The sequence below is a fragment of the Mauremys mutica genome, chromosome 4 (assembly GCF_020497125.1).
Source record: "Mauremys mutica isolate MM-2020 ecotype Southern chromosome 4, ASM2049712v1, whole genome shotgun sequence".
Classification (NCBI taxonomy): Eukaryota; Metazoa; Chordata; order Testudines; family Geoemydidae; genus Mauremys; species Mauremys mutica.
Window position 1 is genome coordinate 30,510,411 of NC_059075.1, and position 25,515 is coordinate 30,535,925.

The window sequence follows — 25,515 nt, forward strand, 5'->3', positions numbered from 1 at the left end:
AAACTATTTGCCGAGCACATGGATGAGTCCCTACATACTCTAAAGGACTCTTGAGTGATTCTCCGCTCTCTCGGCATATATAAACCAGCGCTGAAGACACATCAGGGGAAATACCAGCTGAGATCCTGAGTTCCATGTTTCACTCCTCGCTGTCAGTATGACACGCAACAAAGGCGACAGATACCCCTTCCGAAGTGCAGACAAATACCGTCTCATGAAGCTACCTCTTATGCACCTTCATCTAAAATATAATTTTGAAGGTTTGGTCGAGGCCCAAGAAAGCCGCCTCCCGTTAAAGTTGCTGCAACCATCTTTAACAACCCACCAGTTTGACGACCGTTTAGCCCCTTTTTATCTGTCATGGTGACAAATCACTTTGGATACATAGATTCTGGAAATAATCAACAAAGGGTACTCCATTCCATTCCTATCCCTTCCCTCCTTCCTGTCCCTCTTCAAACACCCTTATCACAAACACCTTCTATGAGAAGAAGGAAATAACCTTCTGAGACTGGGGGCTATAGAACCGGTCCCATCCCAACACAGAGGGAAAGGTTTTTATTCCCACTATTTTCTGATCCAAAAGAAATCCGGTGTCTGGAGACAGATCCTAAACTTACGAAACCTCAACAAGTTAATTTAACTGCAACACTTCAGTCTGGTTATACTATCAACCATTATCCCAGCATTGGAGTATGGGTACTGGTTTTCAGCCCTCAACTTCCAAGACACGCATCTTCACATCACCATACACCCTGCTCACATCTGATTCCTCAGATTCATCCTGGGAACCAATCATTACCAATACAAGGTACTACCTTTTGGACTCTTTACAGCCCCTCACCCCCAAGTATTCTCCACAATTTTTGTGGTAGTGGCAGCATACCTGTGCAAATAAGGCATTGTCATAGTCCCATACTTAGACAACTTTCTCCTCAAAGCTCCATCTGAACCTGAAACAATTCACACCATATGAAAGATGGAGCTTTTCTTGAACCTTGGCCTTCAAATAAACATCCAAAAATGGACACTGTCACTTGTGCAACATCTTGAGTTTATTGGGCCACACCTGGATGCAATACAGGCCAGAGCCTTCCTTCCAGCTCACAGATTTTCTATAATAGTCGACCTCATATCCACTGTGAGAACCAGCCCGCAGCTCTCCGCCAGGAAGTGCCTCCAGCTGCTTGGCCATATGGCAGCGGCCACATTCGTGGTAAAACACGCCAGGTTGCACGTCTCCATGTGTGGCTACACACAGTGTATGTACCTCACAGACACAAGTCTACACAAACTCCTATTCATGTCTGGTGGACTCAACACCAAAATGTTTGTATGGGGGTCCCTTTTCTCCAACCAACACTGTCCCTGATTCTAACAACCAACGCCTCCCTAACTGGTTGGGGAGCACACCTTCAGACCCACAGGGAAGGTGGTCTTCTGCAGAATTCTCCATGCACATCAATTTTCTAGAACTCTGAGCGGTTAACAATGCGTGCCAACGTTTCCTACCACTGATCAGACATCATGCCATAAAAGTAATGACAGATAATATTGCCTGCATGTTCTACATCAAAAGACAAGGCAGAGTAAGGTCCCACTCCCTATTCTTGAAAGCACTGAAATTGTGGAACTGGTGTATCCAACAGTAAATCAACATTTCAGCTGCATACCTTCCTGGAAAGCAGAACACCATGGTAGACTCACTGAGCAGCCAGTTCTTACAAGACCATGAGTGGGAACTAGATACAAGAGTCCTTCAGTGCATATTCAGCCACTGGGGATTTCCCCACATAGATCTCTTTGCCTCACCAAGAATGCTAAATTCCCTCGATTCTGCTCACAAGCAGCTCTAGGCCACTGGTCTCTAGGAAGCACCTTCCTTATTACATGGGATGATCCACTACCCTGCCTTTCCACCTTTTCCCCTCTTGTTCAAGGTACTGAACAAAATACAGGTGTAATGAGCCTGAGTCATCCTCATATTCCCAACATGGCCACGACAAATTTGGTATCCTTACATCCTATGCATGACATTGTGTGCTTGGATCACCCTGCAATTGATTCCACACCTCCTCTTGCAGGATGCGGGCCAAGTCCTCCAACCCAATCTATGTCTCCTTCATGGTTTTGGGATTTGGGGATGTCCTGTTCAGAGACAATTAAAGAGGTTCTCTTAAATAAGTGAGACGACTCACTGTACTTGCCTCCAAAAATGGGAAAAATTCCAATCCTGGTGCACAGCCAGTCATGTCTGTGATAAATGCCCCATTACCATTCATTCTAGATTATATATTAGATCTTAAAAGATTGGGCTTCTCTACAAGCTCTGTTCGTGTGCACTTGGCTGCCATCACAGCATTCCCCACCCCAAGATAGATGGCTTTTCCATATTCACATACCCCGCTCATGAAGAGATTCCTTAAAGGCCTTTACAACCTTTACCTTCACATACGACATCACAACCTCATCTTGAACTGTCTCACCAGACCACCATTTGAACCCATAACAACATGCTCTTACATTCATCTTTCAATGAAAACAGAATTTCTTGTAGCCATCATGTCTGCCTGACAGAGAAGAAATAGGGGCTCTCATGGCATACCCCCCAAATAGTTTTTCATAAGGGCAAGGTCACATTATGCACGCATCCAAAATTCCTAGCCATGGTGCTGTTCTTCCATTTGAACCAACTTATCCACCTTCCCTGCTTTTTCCTGAAATGCATACCAACCAATATGAAGCAATGCTACACACCTTGGACATTAGGTGAGCATTAGCCTTTACCTTGATAGAACTAAATCTTTCAGACAATTGTTGTGCTTATTCCTCTCAACCACCAAATGATCAAAGGAAGTGGCTGCATCCAAACAGTGTCTTTCCAAATGGATCTCTCAGTGCATATGCCTTTCTTATCAACTGCACAACTCCACCTGGAACTTGAGCGCATTCCACTCGTGCTCTTTCCACATTGATTGCCTTTCTCAACAATGTGCCGATCACTGACATTTGCAAAGGGCCACCTGGGCATCTGTGGACACTTTTGGCCAACACTATGCACTATCCATGTTGCAGTATCAGATCCCTTACTAGGACACACTGTCCTCTCCTCCTTATTGGACACCACTCCAAAGCCCCAGCCTTTACATCTATGGGCACTGCTCTACAGTCATCTACAGTGAAGCACTCCAGAGGGACACTACTGGAAGAAGAGAAGGTTGCTCACTATGTGCAGTAACTGAGGTTCTTCAAGATGTGTCCCCCTATGGCTGCTCCACTACCCGCCCTCCTCCCCTCTGCTTTAGAACTCAAAGATAAACCCTGCAGTAGAGAAGAAACTGAGGATGGTTGGATCGCACAGCACTATATATAGATGCCCCCCCCCATGGTGTGAGACAAGGAGAAGCGCCGGTGTGGCCCAGGTGCAAGGGGTGCTGCTACACTGCCTACAGTGGAGCACCCATAGGAACAAACGTCTCAATGAATATGTTACTGCACATGGTGAGTAACCTCTAAGTTTTGGCAGGGTTGACTCGTTATTCTATGGTAATCAGAGTTCCATGTAGTTTACTATGTGTTTGGAAGCACTTTCAAACTGAGGTCCCCTCTACTCTGCATGGACACTAAAAGTCCCATTGTATTTTTCATCAGAGGTTTACTCGGATACCCTTGGTCAAAACCCTCCCTTCCCTCTTCCATTATGCATCATGCTGTGCTCCAAGAGCCACATCCATTATGCAGCTATGACAGTTTACACCAGCTGAGGACAGATTTCTCTTGTGGATGATGTGGTTTTTCTTTGTGCAGTTATAAGTTGCACTGGGATCCTTGTGATGAAAATGCTTCTAATTTATGTATATTTATTAATGTTAATGAGACACCTTCCTCACACTGAATAATGCTTAGTTGGGATAAAACTCAAGTAAACTTGTTCTAGTGTCCAAAAGACTTGCTTTTTTTTTTTCAAACTTAAAATGCTCTGGTTGACTAAATATAAAGTCTGTTTTCAAACCAGTGTTTAAAAACTTGAATAATAGTATAAAATCCAATTTATGTCCAATATAAGGAAGAACTTCAGAAGAAACTAGCAAGTTTACAACATAAAGATGAGGATGTTACATCTGCATCTATTGAAGACACGAATTTGGAATTAAATCAATTAAGGCAAGAGTTGGAAAGGAAGGAGCATGAACTCAAAGAAAGTATTACAGACAGAGCAACACTAACAGCAGAATTAGAAGAATTGGACAAGCAGAATCAAGAAACTGTGCAGGTAACAAATATTGCCGAGAATTAATGGACATATTTACTTTTTAGACATTCAGTGTATGATGTTAATCTTTGCTCACAGATATCAGGGCCTATTAGGTTCCCAATAGTCTATTCTTGCCATACTAGATAAGACCAGTGGTTTATTTAGTCCAGCATCCGTCCTGACAGTGGCTGATACCAGATTCTTCAAGGAAATGCAAAAAAATTCCTGTAATGGACAATTATAGAATAACATACCTGCTACCCACAATGGAAATTTCTTACTAATTTCTGTCAGGTAGTGGTTATCATGTGCCCTCTAGCATGAGGGTTTATTTCCCTTTTGAGGAATGTTGCAATACCAAGGATATGTTTAGAGTTTTTTAATTCTAATAAAATCTTGACCTCCATAATAACTTGTGACAATGAATTCATACGTTAACAGTGTGTTATGTAAAAAGTATTTCCTTTTATCAGTTTTAAATGTTAGTAGTTTATAGTAGCATAACATCTTAAACTTTTTTTAAATCATCAGATTTTGAACAAAGTATGTGAAACTTAGTGATCACAGATTATTTTTAATCAAATATTAATAGTTTTATATTTGTCACTATTTTAAACTGATATTCAGATTTTAAAAATGTATTTGAAATAAATCTGTTTCACATTAACTACTTGACTTTTCAGAAAGAAAATGGCCAATACCACAATAACTAGGGCCTTACCAAATTCAAAGTCCATTTTGGTCAATTTCATGGTCATAGGATTTTAAAAATTGTAAATTTCAGCTATTTAAATCTTAAATTTCACAGTGTTGTAATTGTAGGGATCCTGACCCAAAAAGAAGTGGTGGCGGGGAGGTCACAAGGTGATTGTAGGGGAGTTGCGGTACTGCAGCCCTTACTTCTGCACTGCTGCTGACGTCAGCGCTGCCTTCAGACCTGGGCAGCTGGAGAGCGGCAGCTGCTGGCTGGGAGCCCAGCTCTGAAGGCACAGCTGCTGCCAGCAGCAGCACAGAGGTAAGGATGGCATGGTATGGTATTACCACCTTTACTTCTGCACTGCTGCCTTCAGAGCAGGGCCCTCAGTCAGCAGCCACCACTCTCTGGCCACCCAGCTTTGGATTCAGCACTGCAGAAGTAAGGGTGGTATGGTATTGTCACCCTTACTTCTGCGTAGCTGCTGCCATAGCGCTGCCTTCAGAACTGGGTGCCCAGTCAACAGCTGCCAATCTCCGGCTGCCCAGGTCTGAAGGCAGTGAAGAAGTAGGGTGGTAATACTGTGATTCCCCTAAATTAACCTTGTGACCCCTCTGCAACTCTTTTGAGTCAGGACCCCCAATTTGAGAAATGCTGGTTTCCCCTGTGAAATCTATATAAAAAAGCACACACAAGACCAGACTTCACGGGGGGGAGACCAGATTTAATGGTCCATGATGCATTTTTCATAGAATCATAGAATCATAGAATCTCAGGGTTGGAAGGGACCTCAGGAGGTCATCTAGTCCAACCCCCTGCTCAAAGCAGGACCAAACCCAACTAAATCATCCCAGCCAGGGCTTTGTCAAGCCTGACCTTAAAAACCTCTAAGGAAGGAGATTCCACTACCTCCCTAGGTAACCCATTCCAGTTCTTCACCACCCTACTAGTGAAAAAGTTTTTCCTAATATCCAACCTAAACCTCCCCCTCTGCAACTTGAGACCATTACTCCTTGTTCTGTCATCTTCTACCACTGAGAACATGGCCATGAATTTGGCAGGGCTCTTACAATAACATTACAAAATAGTATGACAGCATATGAAACAAATGTGCCGTGTGAGTCAAAATAATTTTATCTTTCAGGACAAAACTTCCCATAAACTTGAGTCTATCTGCCTTATTGAGCATATGCTAATATAAACTCAGAATAGAAAAAACTGAATTGGTATGAAAAAGCCACACAGTTATATCAGCTCACTGGTTTTATTTGCAGGGTGTTCTGATCTGCAAAATTGAAGAAGAGAGAAGAGAATTCTGTAACGTCTGGGGAAAGAATTATAGTGTTCAGAAATTAAAAACCCCTATTAAATCATTCTGTTATCCCTATGGACCTCCCCCCCCAAAAAAAGCGTTCTATCCAATGCAGATTTGTTCCCTATAGATTCAAATCCTAAGGCCAACAGGGACCATTATGATAATCTTGTAATAGTAATAATTGGAGATATACCAATCTCCTAGAACTGGAAGGGACCTCGAAAGGTCATCGAGTCCAGCCCCCTGCCTACACTAGCAGGGCCAATTTTTTTTTTTGCCCCAGATTCCTAAGTGGCCCCCTCAAGGATTGAACTCACAACCCTGGGTTTAGCAGGCCAATGCTCAAACCACTGAGCTATCTCTTCCCCCCCCATTATGATAATCTTGTCTGACCTCCTGTATAACACAGGCCATAGAATGTCCCCAAATAATTCCTAGAGCATATCTTTTAGATAAACATCCAATCTTGATTTAAAAATCATCAGTGTTGGAGAATACACCACACCCCGTTGTAAATTGTTTCAGTGGTTAATAACGCTCACTGAAAAATGTATGCCTTATTTCCACTTTGAATTTGTCTATCTTCATCTTCCAGCCCTTAGATCGTGGTATACCTTTCTCTGCTAGATTGAAGAGCCCATTATTTAATATTTGTTCCGCATGTATGTACTTATAGACTGTAATCAAGTCACCCCTTACCCTTTCTTTGTTAAACTCACAATAAGGCATGTTTTCTAATCCTTTACTCATTCTCTTGGCTCTTCTCTGAACCCTCTCCAGTTTATCCACATCCTTCTTGAAATGAGGGCACCAGAACTGGGCACAGTATTCCAGCAGCAGATGTGCTAGAGCCAAATATACTGATAAAATGACTTCTCTACTAACTACTGAGGGGAAAAACGACTGAAGAGAGTTGGCAGTTTTTCAAAGGGACACTATTAAGGGCCCAAAAGCAAGCTATTCCGCTGGGTAGGAAAGATAGAAAATGTGGCAAAAGACCACCTTGCTTAACCACGAGTTCTTGCATGATCTAAAAAATAAAAAGGAGTCATATAAAAAATGGAAACTAGGACAAATTACAAAGGATGAATATAGGCAAACAACACAGGAATGCAGGGGCAAGATTAGAAAGGCAAAGGCACAAAATGAGCTCAAACTAGCTACGGGAATAAAGGGAAACAAGAAGACTTTTTATCAATACATTAGAAGCAAGAGGAAGGCCAAAGACAGGGTAGGCCCACTGCTCAGTGAGGAGGGAGAAACAGTAATAGGAAACTTGGAAATGGCAGATGCTTAATGACTTCTTTGGTTCGGTCTTCACCGAGAAGTCTGAAGGAATGCCTAACATAGTGAATGCTAATGGGAAGGGGGTAGGTTTAGAAGAGAAAATAAAAAAAGAACAAGTTAAAAATCTCTTAGAAAAGTTAGATGCCTGCAAGTCACCAGGGCCTGATGAAATGCATCCTAGAATACTCAAGGAGCTAACAGAGGAGGTATCTGAGCCTCTAGCTATTATCTTTGGAAAATCATGGGAGACAGGAGAGATTCCAGAAGACTGGAAAAGGGCAAACATAGTGCCCATCTACAAAAAGAGAAATAAAAACAACCCAGGAAACTACAGACCAGTTAGTTTAACTTCCGTGCCAGGGAAGATAATGGAGCAAGTAATTAAGGAAATCATCTGCAAACACTTGGAAGGTGGTAAGGTGATAGGGAATAGCCAGCATGGATTTGTAAAGAACAAATCATGTCAAACTAATCTGATAGCTTTCTTTGATAGGATAATGAGTCTTGTGGATAAGGGAGAAGCGGTGGATGTAAAAATGGCCTATATTCTTTATTCCTAGGTGTATACATTTGCATTTAAGTTATTAAAACGCACAGTTTGCTTGCACCCAGTTTACCAAGTGATCCAGATCTTTCTGAATCAGAGACCTGTCATCTTCATTATTTACCACTTCTCCAATTTTTGTGTCATCTGCAAACTTTATCAGTGATGATTTTATGTTTTCTTCCAGGTTATTTGATAAACATGTTAAATAGCATAGGGCGAAGATAACAATCCCAGAGGGACGTCACTGAGAACCAGACCTCTTTGATGACAATTCCCTGTTTACAGTTACATTTTTGAGCCCCATCAGTTAGAAGTTTTAAAATCATTTAATGGGTGCCATGTTAATTTTATATTGTTCTAGTTTTTTAATCAGAATGTTGTGCGGTGCCAAATCAAATGCCTGACAGAAGTCTAAGTATATTACATCAGCACTATTATGTTTATCAAACAAATTTGTAATCTCTGTTACAGGGTGTGCTGAATCAGGAGCTGACTCAGCATCCTGTCTCTCAAATCCCCACCAATATAGATTAATTGTGAAGGGTCAGTCAGCTGAGTAGAGCTACATCTGAAGGGCTAATTAGAGGGGGAAACAACCCCAGTATCTGGGAGTCTATAATTTGAGAGGAAGGAAGCTGTGGAAGGGGGAGCTGAGAACCAGAAGGAAAGCAGAGATGGGCAGGGCTGACTGCTGCCAGCTCTGTTCCCTTCTCCAGAAGCAAGTGCTGGCTAGGGCTTGTAAATATAAATAAATAGTACTACAGGTAGAGACCTGCTGGCACAACAAAATAAAACATGGTGGTGGTAAAGGAGACATGAAGTGGTTTGGGTTTTACTTAAGGCCTGAACGGATTCTCCGGGGATTACCCCATAACAATTTTATCAACAACAGATATCAAGTTTGTTTGACAGGATCTGTTTTCTGTAAACCCATCTTGATTTGCCTTAATTACATTACCCTTCTTTAGTTCTTTATTAATTGCATCCCAAATGAGCCATTCCATTATCTTCCCAGAATTGATGTCAGGCTGACAGGCCTATAATTAACTGAGTTATCTCATTTAACCTTTTTAAAAATTGGCAAATGAGCTTTCTTCCAGTCTTCTGAACTTCCCCAGTATTCCAAGACTAATTGAAGATCAACATTAATCATCCAGCAAGCTCAGCAGCCAATTCTTTTATACCTCGAGTACAAGGTAATGTCTAACTTTAGTAGCTACTGTTTAACGTCCTCCAGAGATGTGAGTGCAGTGGAAAGTGTGTTATCACCATATGATGAGACTATATCATCTGTTTTTTTTCCCCCAAATACAGAACAGTAATATTTATTGAACACTTCTGCCTTTTCTGCATTATTATTGATAATTTTACCATTTCCATCTAGTAATGGGCCAATACCATTGTCAGGATTCTTTTTGTTCCTAATATATTTTAAATACTCCATATTATTATCCTTAATTCTCCCAGCCATAGATTTCTCCTTTTGTCCCTGGGCTTCCCTTATCAATTTTATACAATTCCTAACTTCTGATTTATATTCACTATATCAACTTCCCCTTTCTTCCATTTGTCACACATTTTTACAGCTGCCTTCACTCTCCTTCCCTCTAAACCAGGTTGGTTATTTTACCAGCACAGCCTTCTTCCTTGATTGTGAGATTGTGCCTTTTGGGGCATCTAGTAAGGTATTCTTAAAGGATTCCTAATTATCATTCACATTTTTCTGATTAAATTCTTCCTCCTATCTGTGATCATTGCACACACCAGCGACTCCTTGCATTCACTCCAACAAGCCTCTTGTGTGCCACCCTTCTATCCCCCTTTTACTTCAGTGACTCACTGCACACACACAGCCCAATACCAGAGAATCTTTGCTTTCTGCCCCCCATTCTCACCTCCACCAAGTGTGTGACTCCCCATTCCAGGGGCTCTGTGTGCTGTCTCTTTACCTCTTCCCCCATACCAGGGTCCCTCAGTTTCCCTCCCATGCAGGAAGCTATGTGCACCCCCGTACCTTCCTTCCAAACTGTATCAAGGTTCCCCATTTCCCACCTTCATTAGGGGTTCTTTGTGACCCCTCCATTTCCCCAAATGCCAAGGGCTGTGTGTGGCCCCAAATGAGGGTCTTCCCTTTACCCCCTTGGTCAGGGATCTGTGTCCCCCATTTCTCCCTCCTCTCCATGCCAGGGGTTCTGTGTGCCCCCATTTCCAGGTCCCCCTTTTTCTCCTGCCAGAGCTTGTGCCTGCCTCTATTCCTTCATGCCCCAATACCATGATCCCTCATTCTCCTTCTCCCTCTGTGTGTATCTCCATTCCCCACTACCACCGTTCTTAGTCTCCTTCTCTCCCCCTCCCCCGTTTCTTTCCCTTTCAATGTGTCAGCAGCATTGGGAGGATTGGCAGAACTCAAATGAGGTGGTTTGTTATGCTGGAATATGTTAATGAATGCGATAAATCAGTTCTTCAATTTATAGACAATTACAAGGGTGATTGGAGATGTTAGCTCTGCTAACCAGATGCCAGGGGCTTAATGTGTCCCCCATTTCCTCCTTAAGGTTTTCATATTTTTCACCAAATTGCATATAGTGTTCTGCCCATTAATGCTTCGAATATTCCCTTAACTTTTGGAATTGATTGGATGAGATGGTCAAAAGTTATTGCATTACACCCAAACAAAGAAATGCAGTCAAGCTTGACCAATAATACATCCGCACAAGGCGGTTGAATGGGCAACCTTATTCAAGCATTTTGTAGGCTTTTTACTTTGCAACCTCAGTGTTCTCTTAATTTTTAAATTAATTTAAATTTAAATTCTAGATATATTTTGTTTAATGTAATTTCATATGTTTTTAAGAGGTTTGAAGAAAATTGTTTTTTCAGTTATATGGAACCATGTTGGCCCCACATGTGGGTCATCTGTAGGATTGGGAGCTTTAGATCCATAGCATAGACCTCTGCCATGGATCTTTAGATTCATAACATAGACCTCTCCCACATGAGCTAACAGAGAAACTGGTAGCAATGGAAGACTGTCACCTTCCATGTGGACCTGCCATTAGACGAGGAGTGAAGACACACTGTCAGGTGGATTTCATAGCTTTTTGCTAAACTGCAAAAGAATATTGAGACTATAGAATAATGGTTTCAATTCTCAGTCCTATAGGGGAGTATGCCCAGTGGTTATAGACCCTTCTGCCCCTGTCTTTCTGCTCCTATTCCTGCCTTACCCTCACCCTTATTCTTCATTTGAGTCAGGTAGCTTCTTTCTCCTCTATTTTGCCTGCATGCCAGTAGAGAGAGCATTGGGAGTTGCTCTCGATTCCTGTCCTTGTCACTACAGCAGCTCCTGGCAGCCAGGAGGAGTAATTGCAGTGAAGGTCCTGTTCAGTCCCTGAAGCCACAGGATGGTGCATGCTCCAGCACACTGTGGGCATGAATCATGTGCAGTCTAGTCAGCACATGAGAGCTGTGAGAAGTGGAGCATGCTCAGTACAAATGGAATCTTCAGAGAATTTAGTTGCAAAACTGTAATGTCTCTCTACTGGGCATGTGCAAACAGACTTTTTTTTTTTTTTTCAAAGGATTAGAACTTTGCCAAATTTGGATGAATTTTCTCAGGGACAGCAAAAGCACATCACTAGCATTAGTGGGAGAGACTCCCCCACACCTGATCCCATTCCCTCACTACAAAATTTCAAGTCCCTGCTCCAAAGTATGGAGGTGCTAGAGATGCTCATTGAAACTATTGTAAAGACTTTTTTAATATGGGCAAAAAGGTGTATTTTTCACTAATCTCATTCTCAAAAATGGCTGAAGCATTTTAATTGAAACTGTCCCCAAAACATCAGCCTTGGGCACCTGGCATGAGAAATTTCAGCCCAAATGGTTTGTTTGGCAAAATTAACTGAAAACAAAGTCTTATAATGGAAAATGTTGGGCATCTTAACTGTATGCATCACTGTCTGTGCTGTCTATAATAAATGAGCTGTCTGTCAAATTTTCAATTGTATTTTGTTACTACTGTGTTAAGAATTTTAAAGTTCCAAATGTTCATTTGACCTAGTTGGGAAAAAAGTTTTCCTTTGTCTTAACCAAATCTTATATGCACCTGGGATTTCTTTGATGTTAAGGCTTCCTGGCTTAAGCTATCTTGTAGACCAATATGGGTTCTCTTTTAAATATAATATGCTATTTCCTTCCAGTACATCACTTGAACACCAGTGGTTTGATAGAATTATTACGGTATATCTGAAAATCTTAGGCTGTCCGCTCTTGGGAAGCACTAACTTCTCTTAGGCTTTGGCTACACTTACACTTCAAAGCGCTGCCGCGGCAGCGCTTTGAAGCGCTAAGTGTAGTCAAAGCGCCAGCGCTGGGAGAGAGCTCTCCCAGCGCTGTCCGTACTCCACCTCCCTGTGGGGAATAACGGACAGCGCTGGGAGCCGCGCTCCCAGCGCTGGGGCTTTGACCACACTGGCGCTTTGCAGCGCCGCTATTTGCAGCGCTGGAGAGGGTGTGTTTTCACACCCTGCTGCAGCGCTGCAAATTTGTAAGTGTAGCCAAGCCCTTAGGGGCACTCAAGCAAGTCCATGAAAGGACAGTACGTTTTGTTAAATATTGGGTTTCTTAACATAAAAATGTACTGGAACAGAGCTGTCTATTGAAAAGTGAATATTCAATAAATTTGCTGTTGTGTGCTAATGTCATTGTGTTTTGACCATGTTTAAAATAGTCTCAAAATGTTCCATATTTTTCATAGGCTTTTTAATAAAGACTGGAGGAAGAAATATTCTTATAATTTCTAATAACATGATTAATCTCTGTTTGAGTCCCAAATAGTCTGATATGGTCTATATTAGGCAGGCATGCTGTACCAATTTACCAAGTTTTTTGTGCAATTCAAATATAAACACTTTTTGCAGGTGGTACAGACTGTATGTTAATTCATATTTATGTATTCATGTGAATGAACATTAATCACGTTTACTTATTTGTGACTTGATTTAATGCATACTAACTCTAATAGCTCAAAATATATGGAAGTACACAGCTAAAATGAATTTTTACTGTATGCCAATTTAATTATCCTGAGAAATCCTGGAAATTTTTGACTTTTACATTCGACTTATTCTTTTGGAGAGTGATTCTATAGGTTTGATGGAATATATTTTTAATAATTTGAAAATAACTGCTTAGTCAACTCCTTTTAAAAAAATCCTTTACATTCTTTTGTGATCCAGATGATAAGATGAATGAAAGCTCTGTTTTTACTGGCTCTGTTTTTATCCTGATGAATGCTTGTTTCTGTTTATTTTAGCATATGATTACCCTGAAAGAGCAGCTATCAAAACAGCATACAGAAGCTGATAGTACCATCAACCAGCTGAAACTTGACATAGATTTTGAAAGAAGGAAAGTGTCTGAAGTAGAAGCTGAGAAGATGGAAATGAGTAAGGAATTAGAAACCCAGAAATTAAAAATGAACCACTGTACATTTGCACTTAATGATCTGCATATGAGTAATCAGCAGCTTCAGCATAACATTAAGGATTTACAAGAACAACTAAAGAAATTCCAAAATTGTAACTTGAATAATAAAAAGGAAATTGCAGAATTGAAGCAAAATCTGAAACAAAAAGAGGAGGAACTTTCTGTTTCCCAGAACAAGTTAACAAAGATAATTAATCAAGAATCTAACAGTAACTATCAAGATCTTTCACTTAAAGAAAGAGAAGCAGAAATTGAAAAACTAAATAAAGATATTTCAGAAAATAAACAACTAAATCAAAATTTGGAGAAATCAGTTTGTGATCTTAAAATAGAAAATGGAAAGCTGCTGGCTGTCTGTGAAGAACTAAAACAGCAGTTGCATGAAGCCTTTGCTGAGAAAAATAAGATTTCCCTGGAAAAAGATACCATATTAGAGGCTTTGAAAATGGAAAAAGGACAGTTGGAAACTGAATTAAGCCAGACCGAAAAGCGGCTGTTGGAACAAGCACAAAAATATGAACAAACCATTGAGGACCTGTCAAATGCACGTAACATGAACACCGATGCATTACAGCTTGAACATGAGCGTCTGGTGAAATGCAATCAAGAGAGGGACTTTGAGATAGCAGAACTCAAAAGAAACATTGAGCAGATGGAAGCTGACCATGAAGAAACTAAAGAGATGTTGACAACTAGCTTAGGAGGACAAAAGCAGTTGACAGAACTCATAAAAGAGAAGGAGATGTTTGTTGAAAAATTTAAAAATAGAGCTCTAGAGTTGCAACAGGAACTTGAGGAATATGTTAAGGATTCCAAAAAGCATGAGATTTTAAGGCAAAATTTAGAAGAAAAGGACAAAAGTCTTGCAGCCATGAAAGAAGAAAACAATCATCTGAAAGAAGAGATTGAAAGACTAAAGGACCAGCAAAGCAGATCTCCACCTGTGGCTGAGCCTAAAACACTAGATATTATTACTGAACTTGAAACTGAGATAGCACAGTTACATGTAATAAAGAATAATCTTGAGGAGGAAATAAAACTTCACAAAAAAACAATTGAAGATCAGAGTCAGAAAACTGTGCAACTTCAACAGTCTTTGCAGGAGCATAAAAGGGAAATAGGCGAGTCTAAATTTCAGTATGAGCAAATGAATGTCACACATGAAAAGCTTTTCTTGGAGAAAGATGAGGAAATTAAAAGTTTGCAGAAAACAATTGAACAAATTAAAACTCAGTTGCACAATGAGAGGCTCGTCTTTCAGACAGACTCCTCTGATCTCTTTCAAGAAACCAAAGCCCAGGCACTTAATGGAGAAAATGGTAACGAAAAACATGACTTGTCTAAGTCTGAAATTGAAAGACTAGTGAAAGGTATCAAAGAGAGAGAAAGGGAGATTAAGCTTCTGAATGAAAAGAATGTCTTTTTAACTCAACAAATTGATCACTTGTCTAAAGATCAAGTTGGTAAACTCACTCAGATCATCCAAGAGAAAGACTTAGAGATACAAGCTCTCCATGCAAGTATTTCCTCTTCATCATATAGACAGGATGTTCTGTACCTTCAACAGCAACTGCAAGCCTATGCCATGGAAAGAGAACAAGTGCTGGCAGTTTTGAGTGAAAAAACTAGAGAAAACAGTCAGTTAAAAACAGAGTATCATAAAATCATGGATATGGTGGCAGCTAAGGAAGCAGCTCTGATGAAGTTGCAAGAAGAGAACCAAAAATTATCTAATAAGTTTGAAAGTAGCAGCCAAGATATGTTTAGAGAGACTGTTCAGAATTTGTCCCGTATCATTCGAGAGAAAGATATTGAAATAGATGCCTTGAGTCAAAAATGCCAAACCTTATTGACTGTCCTACAGACATCCAACATAGGTACTGACAGTGGATCAGGAGGTGTTAATAGTAATCAGTTTGAGGAGCTTTTACAAGAGCGTGATAAATTAAAGCAACAAGTAAAGAAGATGGAAGAGTGGAAGCAACAAGTAATGACTACAGTCCAGAACATGCAGCATGAGTCAGCTCATCTCCAAGAGGAGCTACACAAGCTTCAGGCACAAATTTCAGTTGACAGTGATAGCAATTCTAAATTACAGATAGATTATAATGGCTTGATCCAGAGTTATGAGCAGAATGAGAAAAAAATGAAAAGTTTTAGTCAGGAGTTAGCACAAGTTCAGCATAGTATAGGACAGCTTCATAATACCAAGGATCTTCTTCTGGGAAAACTTGATACGGTAACACCACCTCTGCTGATGGCTTCTTCTGTTTCACAAACATCAGATATTCCAAGCAGTACTCCTCCTGAAATAGTCAGTGATGCATCCAAACTCCTTCAACAGGAATTGGAGCAGCTTAAAAAAATGTTACAAGAAAAAGATGACACTATCAGAACTCTTAAGGAAAATAATCAAAGATTGTCTGATTCCATGGCTATAACATTAGAATTAGAAAGAAAGGGACAAAAGGACACTGATCCAGAGATGAAGCAGATAAAGGGAAAATGTGATGTTTTCCAGAAGTCACTTAGGGAAAAAGACCTCTTGATTAAATCTAAAAGTGATCAGTTACTTTCTGTAAGTGAAAATCTTAGTAACAAAGAAAATGAAAATGAGCTTTTAAAACAAGCTGTCACTAATCTTAAAGAAAGAAATCTAATTTTAGAAATGGACATCTGTAAGCTGAAAGAAGAAAATGAAAAAATAGTAGCAAGGTGCAGGGAGAAAGAAACCGAATTCCGGGCATTACAAGAGACTAACATGCAGTTTTCAATGATGCTGAAAGAGAGAGAATTTGAATCCCACTCAATGAAAGAAAAAGCTCTTGCCTTTGAAAAACTATTGAAAGAAAAAGAACAGGTATGTGAGGAATTTTTATTTGTTCTATTAGTTATAAATATTTAAGTGATAAAATACAAACTTGAAATCATACATATGACTGAATTCTCACAAATATAGTCTGGAGGTATTTGCCTAAAAGCAGCTTCTCATCTACTATATGAAACCTCGCAGAAGTGAATGAATTTCAAAGTTTAGTGGGTGTTTTGTTCAGGATCTCTTAGAAACCTGTATTTGTCTTCAAAGGTTATAAGTATTACTGTTAATGTTTAAATAAACCACTGCAAAGTAACCTGACATAGTTTAATTATGATGATATTTTTGGCATCACTTAGAGCATTTTGTATCTACCAAGTGGAATCTAGAGCACAATTTCTCTGAAAAAGAATGTCTTTGTAGATTTTAAAAATGTACTTTTTATGTAATTCAAATAACTTAATCTTTATGGCAGTTAGAATTGTGTGGGTGTTTTTTGGTTTTGGGTTTTTTTTTATCCATGACATCTTCAGACACATGTGAAGTACTCTTGCCAGTCCAAATTTCTTACTCCGTACTGTTCTAACTAAATACTGTGAAATTGCAATGATAAGGCACTTCAGTGATTTAAAATACAGTTTGGTTATGTAAAAACTATAAAATGTCATTGTGGGGTTTCATGTTTACTCTTGATCTTGTATCGAATAAAGTTACAAATAAAAATATTTTTTTTTTTAATGGCCAGCCCTGCAAACTCAGCCCAGGCGCTTGAGAGTCAAACTTGTTTCTCTCCATCTCTTGCATAATCCTCAGTAATAAAAGTCTTGCAGACTAAATTAGGCCTCTTGGTGTCACCAGTGCAGCCCAAATGTTTTAAATGGGGTTTCACAAATATAACTGACTGGAACTTAGTAAACAACTTATTTGATGTTGCACCAGATAGTATAGCTCTCTCTCAGCTATGTTGGCTGTGCAGAGCTAATAAGAGTAGTAACTAAATAAGAAGAAGTTTCTAGCGTTTTTGTTAAAGTCAACTGATATGATTTTGAATACATGCAGAGAGCAGATCTGTGTAGATGGAAGATTCCATTTTTTACATAATCATTTTATTTTTATTACTGAAAGTTCATAGTGGGCCTAAAAACATTAGTAGCCACTGTTTGTTTATTTATTTCATTTCTACTCATCTGACTTTATACCTTTTGGAATGTGTTTATTTCTATATAGCTATCATAAACAAATTACATAAATAATAATATAAACCACATGCCCAAAGAAGATTCAAATCAAGTTACTTTAGAAACAGCTATCTTAACAGGAAGTATAGCTTCAGAAATTTGTTTAGGGGAATTGCAGTTTCGAAGTTTACATGTCTGAAATGGAGGGGTGCTAGATATTTATTTTACTGCTGTTAGTGAATACATTATATTTGTGCATGACTTCAGAAACAGTTTTTAATCTATCAGACAATATGCCAATAAAATCATTGCAAAATAGACAACCGTTTCTTCAAAGGATCTTCTGTCCAGTAAGCACTCTCGTCTTCTATCCATGTCTGTCTATTTCATCTTTTTTTTTGGAGTGCAAGTTCTTTGGAACAGAAACTGTACCTCCTTTTATACAGTGTCTTGCATGTTTATGCAGAAATGCCTAATAAATAGTTATAATAGACTCGTTTAGTGTTTTAAACAAATAAAAAAAGTTTTTATACATTTCCAACCTTTCTTTAATTGTATGTCCTCCTTCCAAAGGGCAAGATGGGGGAATTGAATCATCTGTTAAATGAAGTTAAGTCAATGCAAGAAAAGGCTGTTTCTTTTCAACAAGAAAGAGACCAAGTCATGTTAGCACTCAAACAGAAACAAATGGAGAGCAGTGCCCTACAGAATGAGGTATGACATTAAACAAGAGTAAAGCACAAAAAGGGTGAGTGAATAAGAAAAATCAGAGAATTTACCGTGCCTTAAGAATTCTTAGATAAGTATAAAAAAGGCATCTAAAATATATATCTATGCAATACAATTAGGGCTGTCCATTAATTGCGGTTAACCCAAGTGATTAACACAAAACAAATTAACAAGATTAAAAAAGTCATGATTAAGAGCAGTTTTAATCATACTGTTAAACAATAATAGAATACCAATTTAAATTTATTATAAATATTTTTGAAGTATTTCAACATTTTCAGATATATTGATTTCAATTACAACACAAAATACAAAGTGTACAGTGCTCACTTTATATTATTTTTTATTACAAATATTGGCACTGTAAAAAAACCCCCAAAAGATAGTATTTTTCAGTTTACCTCATTCAGGTACTGTAGGGCAATCTTTTTATCACGGAAGTGCAATGTACAAATGTAGAATTTTTTTTACATAACTGCACTCAAAACTGTAAAACTTTAGAGCCTATAAGTCCACTCAGTCCTACTTCTTGTTCAGCTAATTGCTAAGACAGACAAGTTTGTTTACATTTACAGGCGATAATTCTTCCCGCTTCCTATTTACAATGTCACCTGAAAATGAGAACGCATTCTCATGGCACTGTTTTAGCTGACTTGCAAGGTATTTATGCACCAAATATGGTAAACATTTGTGTGCCCCTTCATGCTTCAACCACCATTCCAGAGGCCATGCTTCCATGCTGATGACACTTATTAAAAAAAATAATGTGTTAGTTAAATTTATGACTGAACTCTTGGGGGAGAATTTTATGTCTCCTGCTCCGTGGTATCGCATTCTGCCATATATATCACGTTCGGGCAGTTTTGGATGACGACCCAGCATAGGTTGTTCGATTTAAGAACATTTTCACTGCAGACTTGACAAAAACGCAAAGAAGGTACCAATATGAGATTACTGAAGATAGCTACAGCACTCGACCCAAGGTTTAAGAATCTGAAGTGCTTTCCAAAATCTGAAAGGGACGAGATGGGGAACGTGCTGTCAGAAGTCTTAAAGGAGCAACACTCCAATGTAGAAACTACAGAACCTGAATCACCAAAAATGAAAATCAACCTTCTGTTGGTGGCATCTGACTCTGATGATGAAAATGAAGGTGCATTGGGCTGCACTGCTTTGGCTCGTTATGAAGCAGAACCCACCTGTTCTCACTGTCAGGTGACATTATAAATAAGAAGCAGGCAGCGCTATCTCCCACAAATATAAACAAACATGTTTGTTGTAACTATTGGCTGAACAAGAAGTAGGACTGAGGGGAGTTGTGGGCTCTAAAGTTTTACATTGTTTTGTTTTTGAGTGCAGTTATGTTAAAAAAAAATCTACATTTGTACATTGCACTTTCACGACAAAGATTGCACTACAGATGAATAGAAATACTATTTCTTTTGTTTTTTACAGTGCAAATATTTGTAATAAAAAATAATATAAAGTGAGCACTGTACACTTTGTATTCTATATTGTAATTGAAATAATATATTTGAAAATGTAGAAAAAAGCCAAACATTTATAATAAATTTAAATTGTTATTCAATTGTTTAACAGTGTGATCAAAACTGTGATTAATCATGATTATTTTTTTAATCTCACCATTAATTACGATTTTTTAAAAAATAATTTGACAGCCCTAAATATAAATCAAAGGAAATAATTTGATTTGCTTATAGTATCATGCACAAAGAAGTATGTGTCAATCGAACATACACTATATTTACCCAGGTGCAGCATTTACGTGATAAGGAGCAGCGTCTAAACCAGGAACTGGAGAGGTTGCGCAATCACCTCTTAGAAATGGAGGACTCCTATACACAGGAAGCTTTAGCTGCAGAGGACCGAGAGACCAAGCTAAGAAAGAAGGTCATGGTTTTGGAGGAAAAACTAGTGTCCTCTTCTACTGCAGTGGAAAATGCCAGGTAATATTTGCCTCCATCCAGCATTAGCATTTCTTTGAATAATTGAAGTATTCTAGAGTGATGGTGATATGATTTTTATTAGCTTTAAAGAGCATAGATGTGCTAAGCACTGAGTAAAATGAAGGCATGGAACATCGATATTCTTCTTCGAGTGCTTGTTCATGTCAGTTCCAATCAGGTGTATGTGTGCTGCGTGCACAACAGCTGGAAGATTTTTCCCCTAGCAGCATCCGTAGGGTTGGCCTGTGTGACTCCTGCAGTCGTGCCCTCATGGCGCCCAATATAGGGCCTTGCTGACCTGCCACCCCTTCATTCCCTTCTTACCACCAGTGATGGCTAGCTGGAACTTCCCTCGCTCTTGCTTCTGCAAGTGCCTTTAACAGTGTCCCATTGTATTTTATATATAGTTAATAGTTTTTGTCTTAAGTTAATAGTAGTAGTAGTGTTAGTTGGCTAAGTTTTCATTGTGGGGGGGTTCTCCCTCCCCCATTTCTCCCTCGTCGCCAGGCATGCCTTGGTCGCTGGGGTTCAAACCATGTGGTGAAGTCTGCGGAAGATTGAGGCGAAAAAGGGACCCACACACTCTTTGTTTGAAGTGCCTTGGCGAGAGTCACCAGAAGGACAAGGCATGCATCCGACAAAGTGGGTACTTGCCCACGAAAGCTCATGCTCCAATACGTCTGTTAGTCTATAAGGTGCCACAGGACTCTTTGCTGCTTTTACAGATCCAGACTAACACGGCTACCCCTCTGATACAGAAGGACAAGTGCCGCATTTGTAAAGGGTTCGGGCTGAGGACCCTTAAGGATCGCGAGCAGAGACTCAGACTTATCTTCATGGGGGCAGCCCTCCACCTGCAATCCAACCCTGGGTTGGCGGAGCCCATGCCAAGTGCCACTGCCTCCGTGTGCAGTGCAACAGCCCCGATGGTGCATGCATCAGCTCCTAGAAAGGAGACTAAGGACTCCTGAATCATAGAATCATAGAATATCAGGGTTGGAAGGGACCTCAGGAGGTCATCAAGTCCAACCCCCTGCTCAAAGCAGGACCAATTCCCAACTAAATAATCCCAGCCAGGGCTTTGTCAAGCTTGACCTTAAAAACCTCTATGGAAGGAGATTCTACCACCTCCCTAGATAAACCATTCCAGTGCTTCACCACCCTCCTAGTGAAAAAGATTTTCCTAATATCCAACCTAAATCTCCCCCACTGCAACTTGAAACCATTACATCTTGTTCTGTCATCTGCTACCATTGAGAAGAGTCTAGATCCATCGTCTTTGGAACCCCCTTTCAGATAGTTGAAAGCAGCTATCAAATCTCCCCTCATTCTTCTCTTCTGCAGACTAAACAATCCCAGTTCCCTCAGTCTCTCCTCATAAGTCATGTGCTCCAGCCCACTAGTCATTTTTGTTGCCCTCCGCTGGTCTCCTTCCAATTTTCCCACATCCTTCTTGTAGTGTGGGGCCCAAAACTGGACACACTACTCCATATGAGGCCTCACCAATGTCAAATAGAGGGGAACGATCACTTCCCTCAATCTGCTGGCAATGCCCCTACTTATACAGCCCAAAATGCCGTTAGCCTTCTTGGCAACAAGGTCACACTGTTGACTCATATCCAGCTTCTCGTCCACTGTAACCCCTAGGTCCTTTTCTGCAGAACTGCTGGCTAGCCATTCAGTCCCTAGTCTGTAGCAGTGCATGGGATTCTTCCATCCTAAGTGCAGGACTCTGCACTTGTCCTTGCTGAACCTCATCAGATTTCTTTTGGCCCAATCCTCTAATTTGTCTAGGTCCCTCTGCATCCTATCCCTACCCTCCAGCGTATCTATCACTCTTCCCAGTTTAGTGTCATCTGCAAGCTTGCTGAGAGTGCAGTCCACACCATCCTCCAGATCATTAATGAAGATATTGAACAAAACCAGCCCCAGGACTGACCCTTGGGGCACTCCGCTTGATACCGGCTGCCAACTAGACAAGGAGCCATCGATCACTACCCGTTGAGCCCAACGATCTAGCCAGCTTTCTTTCCACCTTATAGTCCATTCATCCAGCCCATACTTTTTTCACTTGCCGGCAAGAGTACTGAAGGAGACTGTATCAAAAGCTTTGCTAAAGTCAAGGAATAACACGTCCATTGCTTTCCCCTCATCCACAGACCCACAGTGGTACCCACAGATTCCTGGCACCAACATGTCACCAAACATAAGACTTCTGGTAGGTGCCGATCTGTGTCCCCGGTGCCCAAGAAGAAAAAGGCAGGAGAGTGGTTGCTGTTCCCCTCCTAAGCCTAAGGAGACACCGGCAGGGAGACCTCAGCCCACCCAGCCTACTTTGGGCCTGGCAGCTCCCAGGGGCTCATTGACTCCTGCCCCGCAAGGGGTCCAGTTGAGTCCGGCCCACTCCCATTCTCTGGACTGTCATGACCGGGACATTCAACTCCACTCCAGAGACTTTTGAGGTGGTACAGGACCTTATTCGTCTGATGGCTCCGCCTTCTCCAAGGAGGGACGAGGCACCGGTGATAGGGCAAAGTCAGCAATGATGTCACGCCACTCCCCTGCTCCAGCACACTACTTCCTGGTGCCATCTGCCCATGGAGGGGAACCGCATCAGTCCCCAGAGGGTCCGCATCACTCTTCAGCATCATCCAGTACTGCTTCTCCGTGCTCTTCTTTTTTGGAGACCTCGGAGTCCGAGGCAGGGTCATATCGTCCAGCAGCAGGAGGTCTAGATCTAGGCAACACCGCCAGCCTCCTCCGTGGCCATGGCCACCTCTGTGGTAACTACCAACTCAGTGGCCCTTTTGGACTCCCTGGGCCCAGCGTCAGAATCAGGCGTCAAGATCCAGATCAGTGTTGATCGCATCAGCATCCCTTGCCCCTCCGCAGGAACAGGCACCTGGTCCATCTCCGGTGATGACTCCTGCACCCCCGCCTGCCGCTTTGAGCTCGGCACTGGCAGCCTCAGCACAATCAGCATGCCAGTCCCATGAGCACCGTGACCCTCTTGGCGCCGAGGGCAGTGACCAGGGCCATGGGCCAGTGTTTTCGTCCTCGTCCTGCCCAGATGAGGCTGTTCTGGGTACGTCAATGGCCCCGGCCTTGGAGGAGAGTAGGGTCCTGCAACAGTTGTTGCACAGACTGGCCCAGAACCTGGGGATCCAGGCAGAGGAAGTGGTAGAGCATGCGGATCCCATGATGGACATCCTTGCCCCCTCTGGACCTTTGCGTATCACACTGCCAGTTATTAAAACTATAAACGAAATCACAAAAACTTTGTGGCAGACCCTGGCCTCCTTGCCCTTCCCCCTCCCCCATCCCCCCCCATAGCAAGGAGGAATGAAAGACGCTATTTTGTCCCTTCAAAGGGGTATGAGTACTTGTACACTCACCCTCCACCCAACTCCCTGGTGGTGGATGCTGCGAACCAAAGGGAGTGCCAGGGGTTCCAGGGACCCTCCCCTAAAAGCCGAGAGGCCAAAACTTGACTTATTTGGGAGGAAAGTATAGTCCACAGGTGGTTTACAGCTCTGAATTGAAAACCAACAGGCCATCATTAGCAGATACTGCTTTAACACATGTGGAGCGATGACCGAGTTTGCCAAGCTGTTACCACCAGTCTCTCGTTCTGAATTTAATGCCTTCGTTGATGAAGGCAAACTCATTTCTAGGGCCTCCTTGCAGGTGGCTCTTGATGGCGCGGATGTGGCCGCCCATACAATGGTTACAGTGGTGGCCATGAGGAGATCCTTTTGACTCCAGGTCTCTGGACTACCTCACAAAGTCCAACAGACCATCCAGGACCTACCTTTTGAAGGTCAGGCATTGTTTTCTGAAAAGACAGACAGAAGATTGTACAGTTTAAAGGACTTGAGGGCTACGCTCAAGTCCCTGGGTATACATACCCCCACCACACAATGCAGGCATTTCAGGCAGAAACCTCCTCTGCGGTTTTACCAGCACAACCAACAGGATGGTTCCCGGAAGAGGAATCTGAGTGGCAGGAAGAAGCTGCACCCATCCTCAGGGCAGGGCTCTGGCCAGACCAAGCCTTCTGAGGGCCAGAAACAGGCCTTTTGAAGGTGCGCAAGAGGATAGCGTACCAGATCAAGAACTGGATCTACCCCACCTTACCTTTTCATCAGACTATCCCCTTTCTACCATGCATTGTCCCGTATCACTTCGGACTGCTGGGTGCTCCGCATGGTAGAGAGGGGATACTCCATCCAATTCTGTGCCCTCCTGCCCTTCCACCTCCTTCCGTGTCCCTCTTCAGGGATCCCTCTCACGAGCAATTCCTTATACAGGAGGTTCCTCGCTCCTTTCACTAGGGGCAGTGGAAGAGGTTCCTCAGGAACAAAAGGGCAAGGGCTTCTATTCCCGATATTTCCTAATACCGAAAGCCAAAAGAGGGCTCAGGCCTATCGTAGATCTGCGAGAACTCAACAAGTTTGTGAAGAAACTCAAATTCCTCATGGCCTTTTTGGCCTCCATCATCCCTTCACTGGATCCAGGAGACTGGTATGCCGCCCTCAACTTGAAGGACGCTTACTTTTACATAGCAATAACTCCGTCCCAAAGAAAATACCTCATGTTTGTGATGAACAATACCCGCTACCAGTTCACAGTCCTCCTGTTTGGCCTGTGAACGCCACCTCACGTATTCACCAAGTGCATGGCAGTCGTAGCCACATTCCTGTGCAGGCGACAGGTGTTCCCGTACCTCAACGACTGGCTGATCAAGGGCCAAACCAGGGCTCAAGTAGAGATGAAAATCACCTTCATAAGAGTGTCTTTTGGTGAACTGGGTCTGCTACTGAACGAGGGGAAATCAAAGCTGTCCCCGATTCAGAGGATAGAATTTGAAGGGTTGGTACTGGACTCGACACAGGCAAGGGCATTCCTTCCTGAAGCGAGATTTTGAGCTCCCAGCAACATCATTCAAGGTCTCAGGCAGTTCCTCACCTATACAGCATGGAACTGCCTGAAACTTCTAGGACACATGGCTGCTTTTACCTACATAGTACAGCATGCTAGACTCAGACTTCGACCTCTTCAGTCATGGCTAGGGTCAGTGTATCATCCAGCCCGGGACAGTTTGGACAGAATTGTAACCCTGCCTTGCCCGGTACTCAACTCCCTCCTGTGATGGCTCGACCCGCAGGTAGTATCTGTAGGGGTTCCCTTCACCATCCCGCAACCATCCCTCTCACTAGTGACAGATGCGTCAGACTT

At 41.6% G+C, this 25,515-nt stretch overlaps 1 protein-coding gene across 1 annotated transcript in view; it reads left to right on the forward strand.

The window, feature by feature from the left end:
- Window positions 1-25,515, forward strand: part of TRIP11 (thyroid hormone receptor interactor 11) — an 80,657-nt gene that overhangs the window by 29,342 nt on the left and 25,800 nt on the right. Inside the window, exons 10-13 of the mRNA XM_045013484.1 lie at window positions 4,067-4,273; window positions 13,416-16,448; window positions 18,155-18,295; window positions 20,084-20,277. Coding sequence (XP_044869419.1) covers window positions 4,067-4,273; window positions 13,416-16,448; window positions 18,155-18,295; window positions 20,084-20,277 — 3,575 coding nt within the window. The remainder of the gene's footprint in view (window positions 1-4,066; window positions 4,274-13,415; window positions 16,449-18,154; window positions 18,296-20,083; window positions 20,278-25,515) is intronic.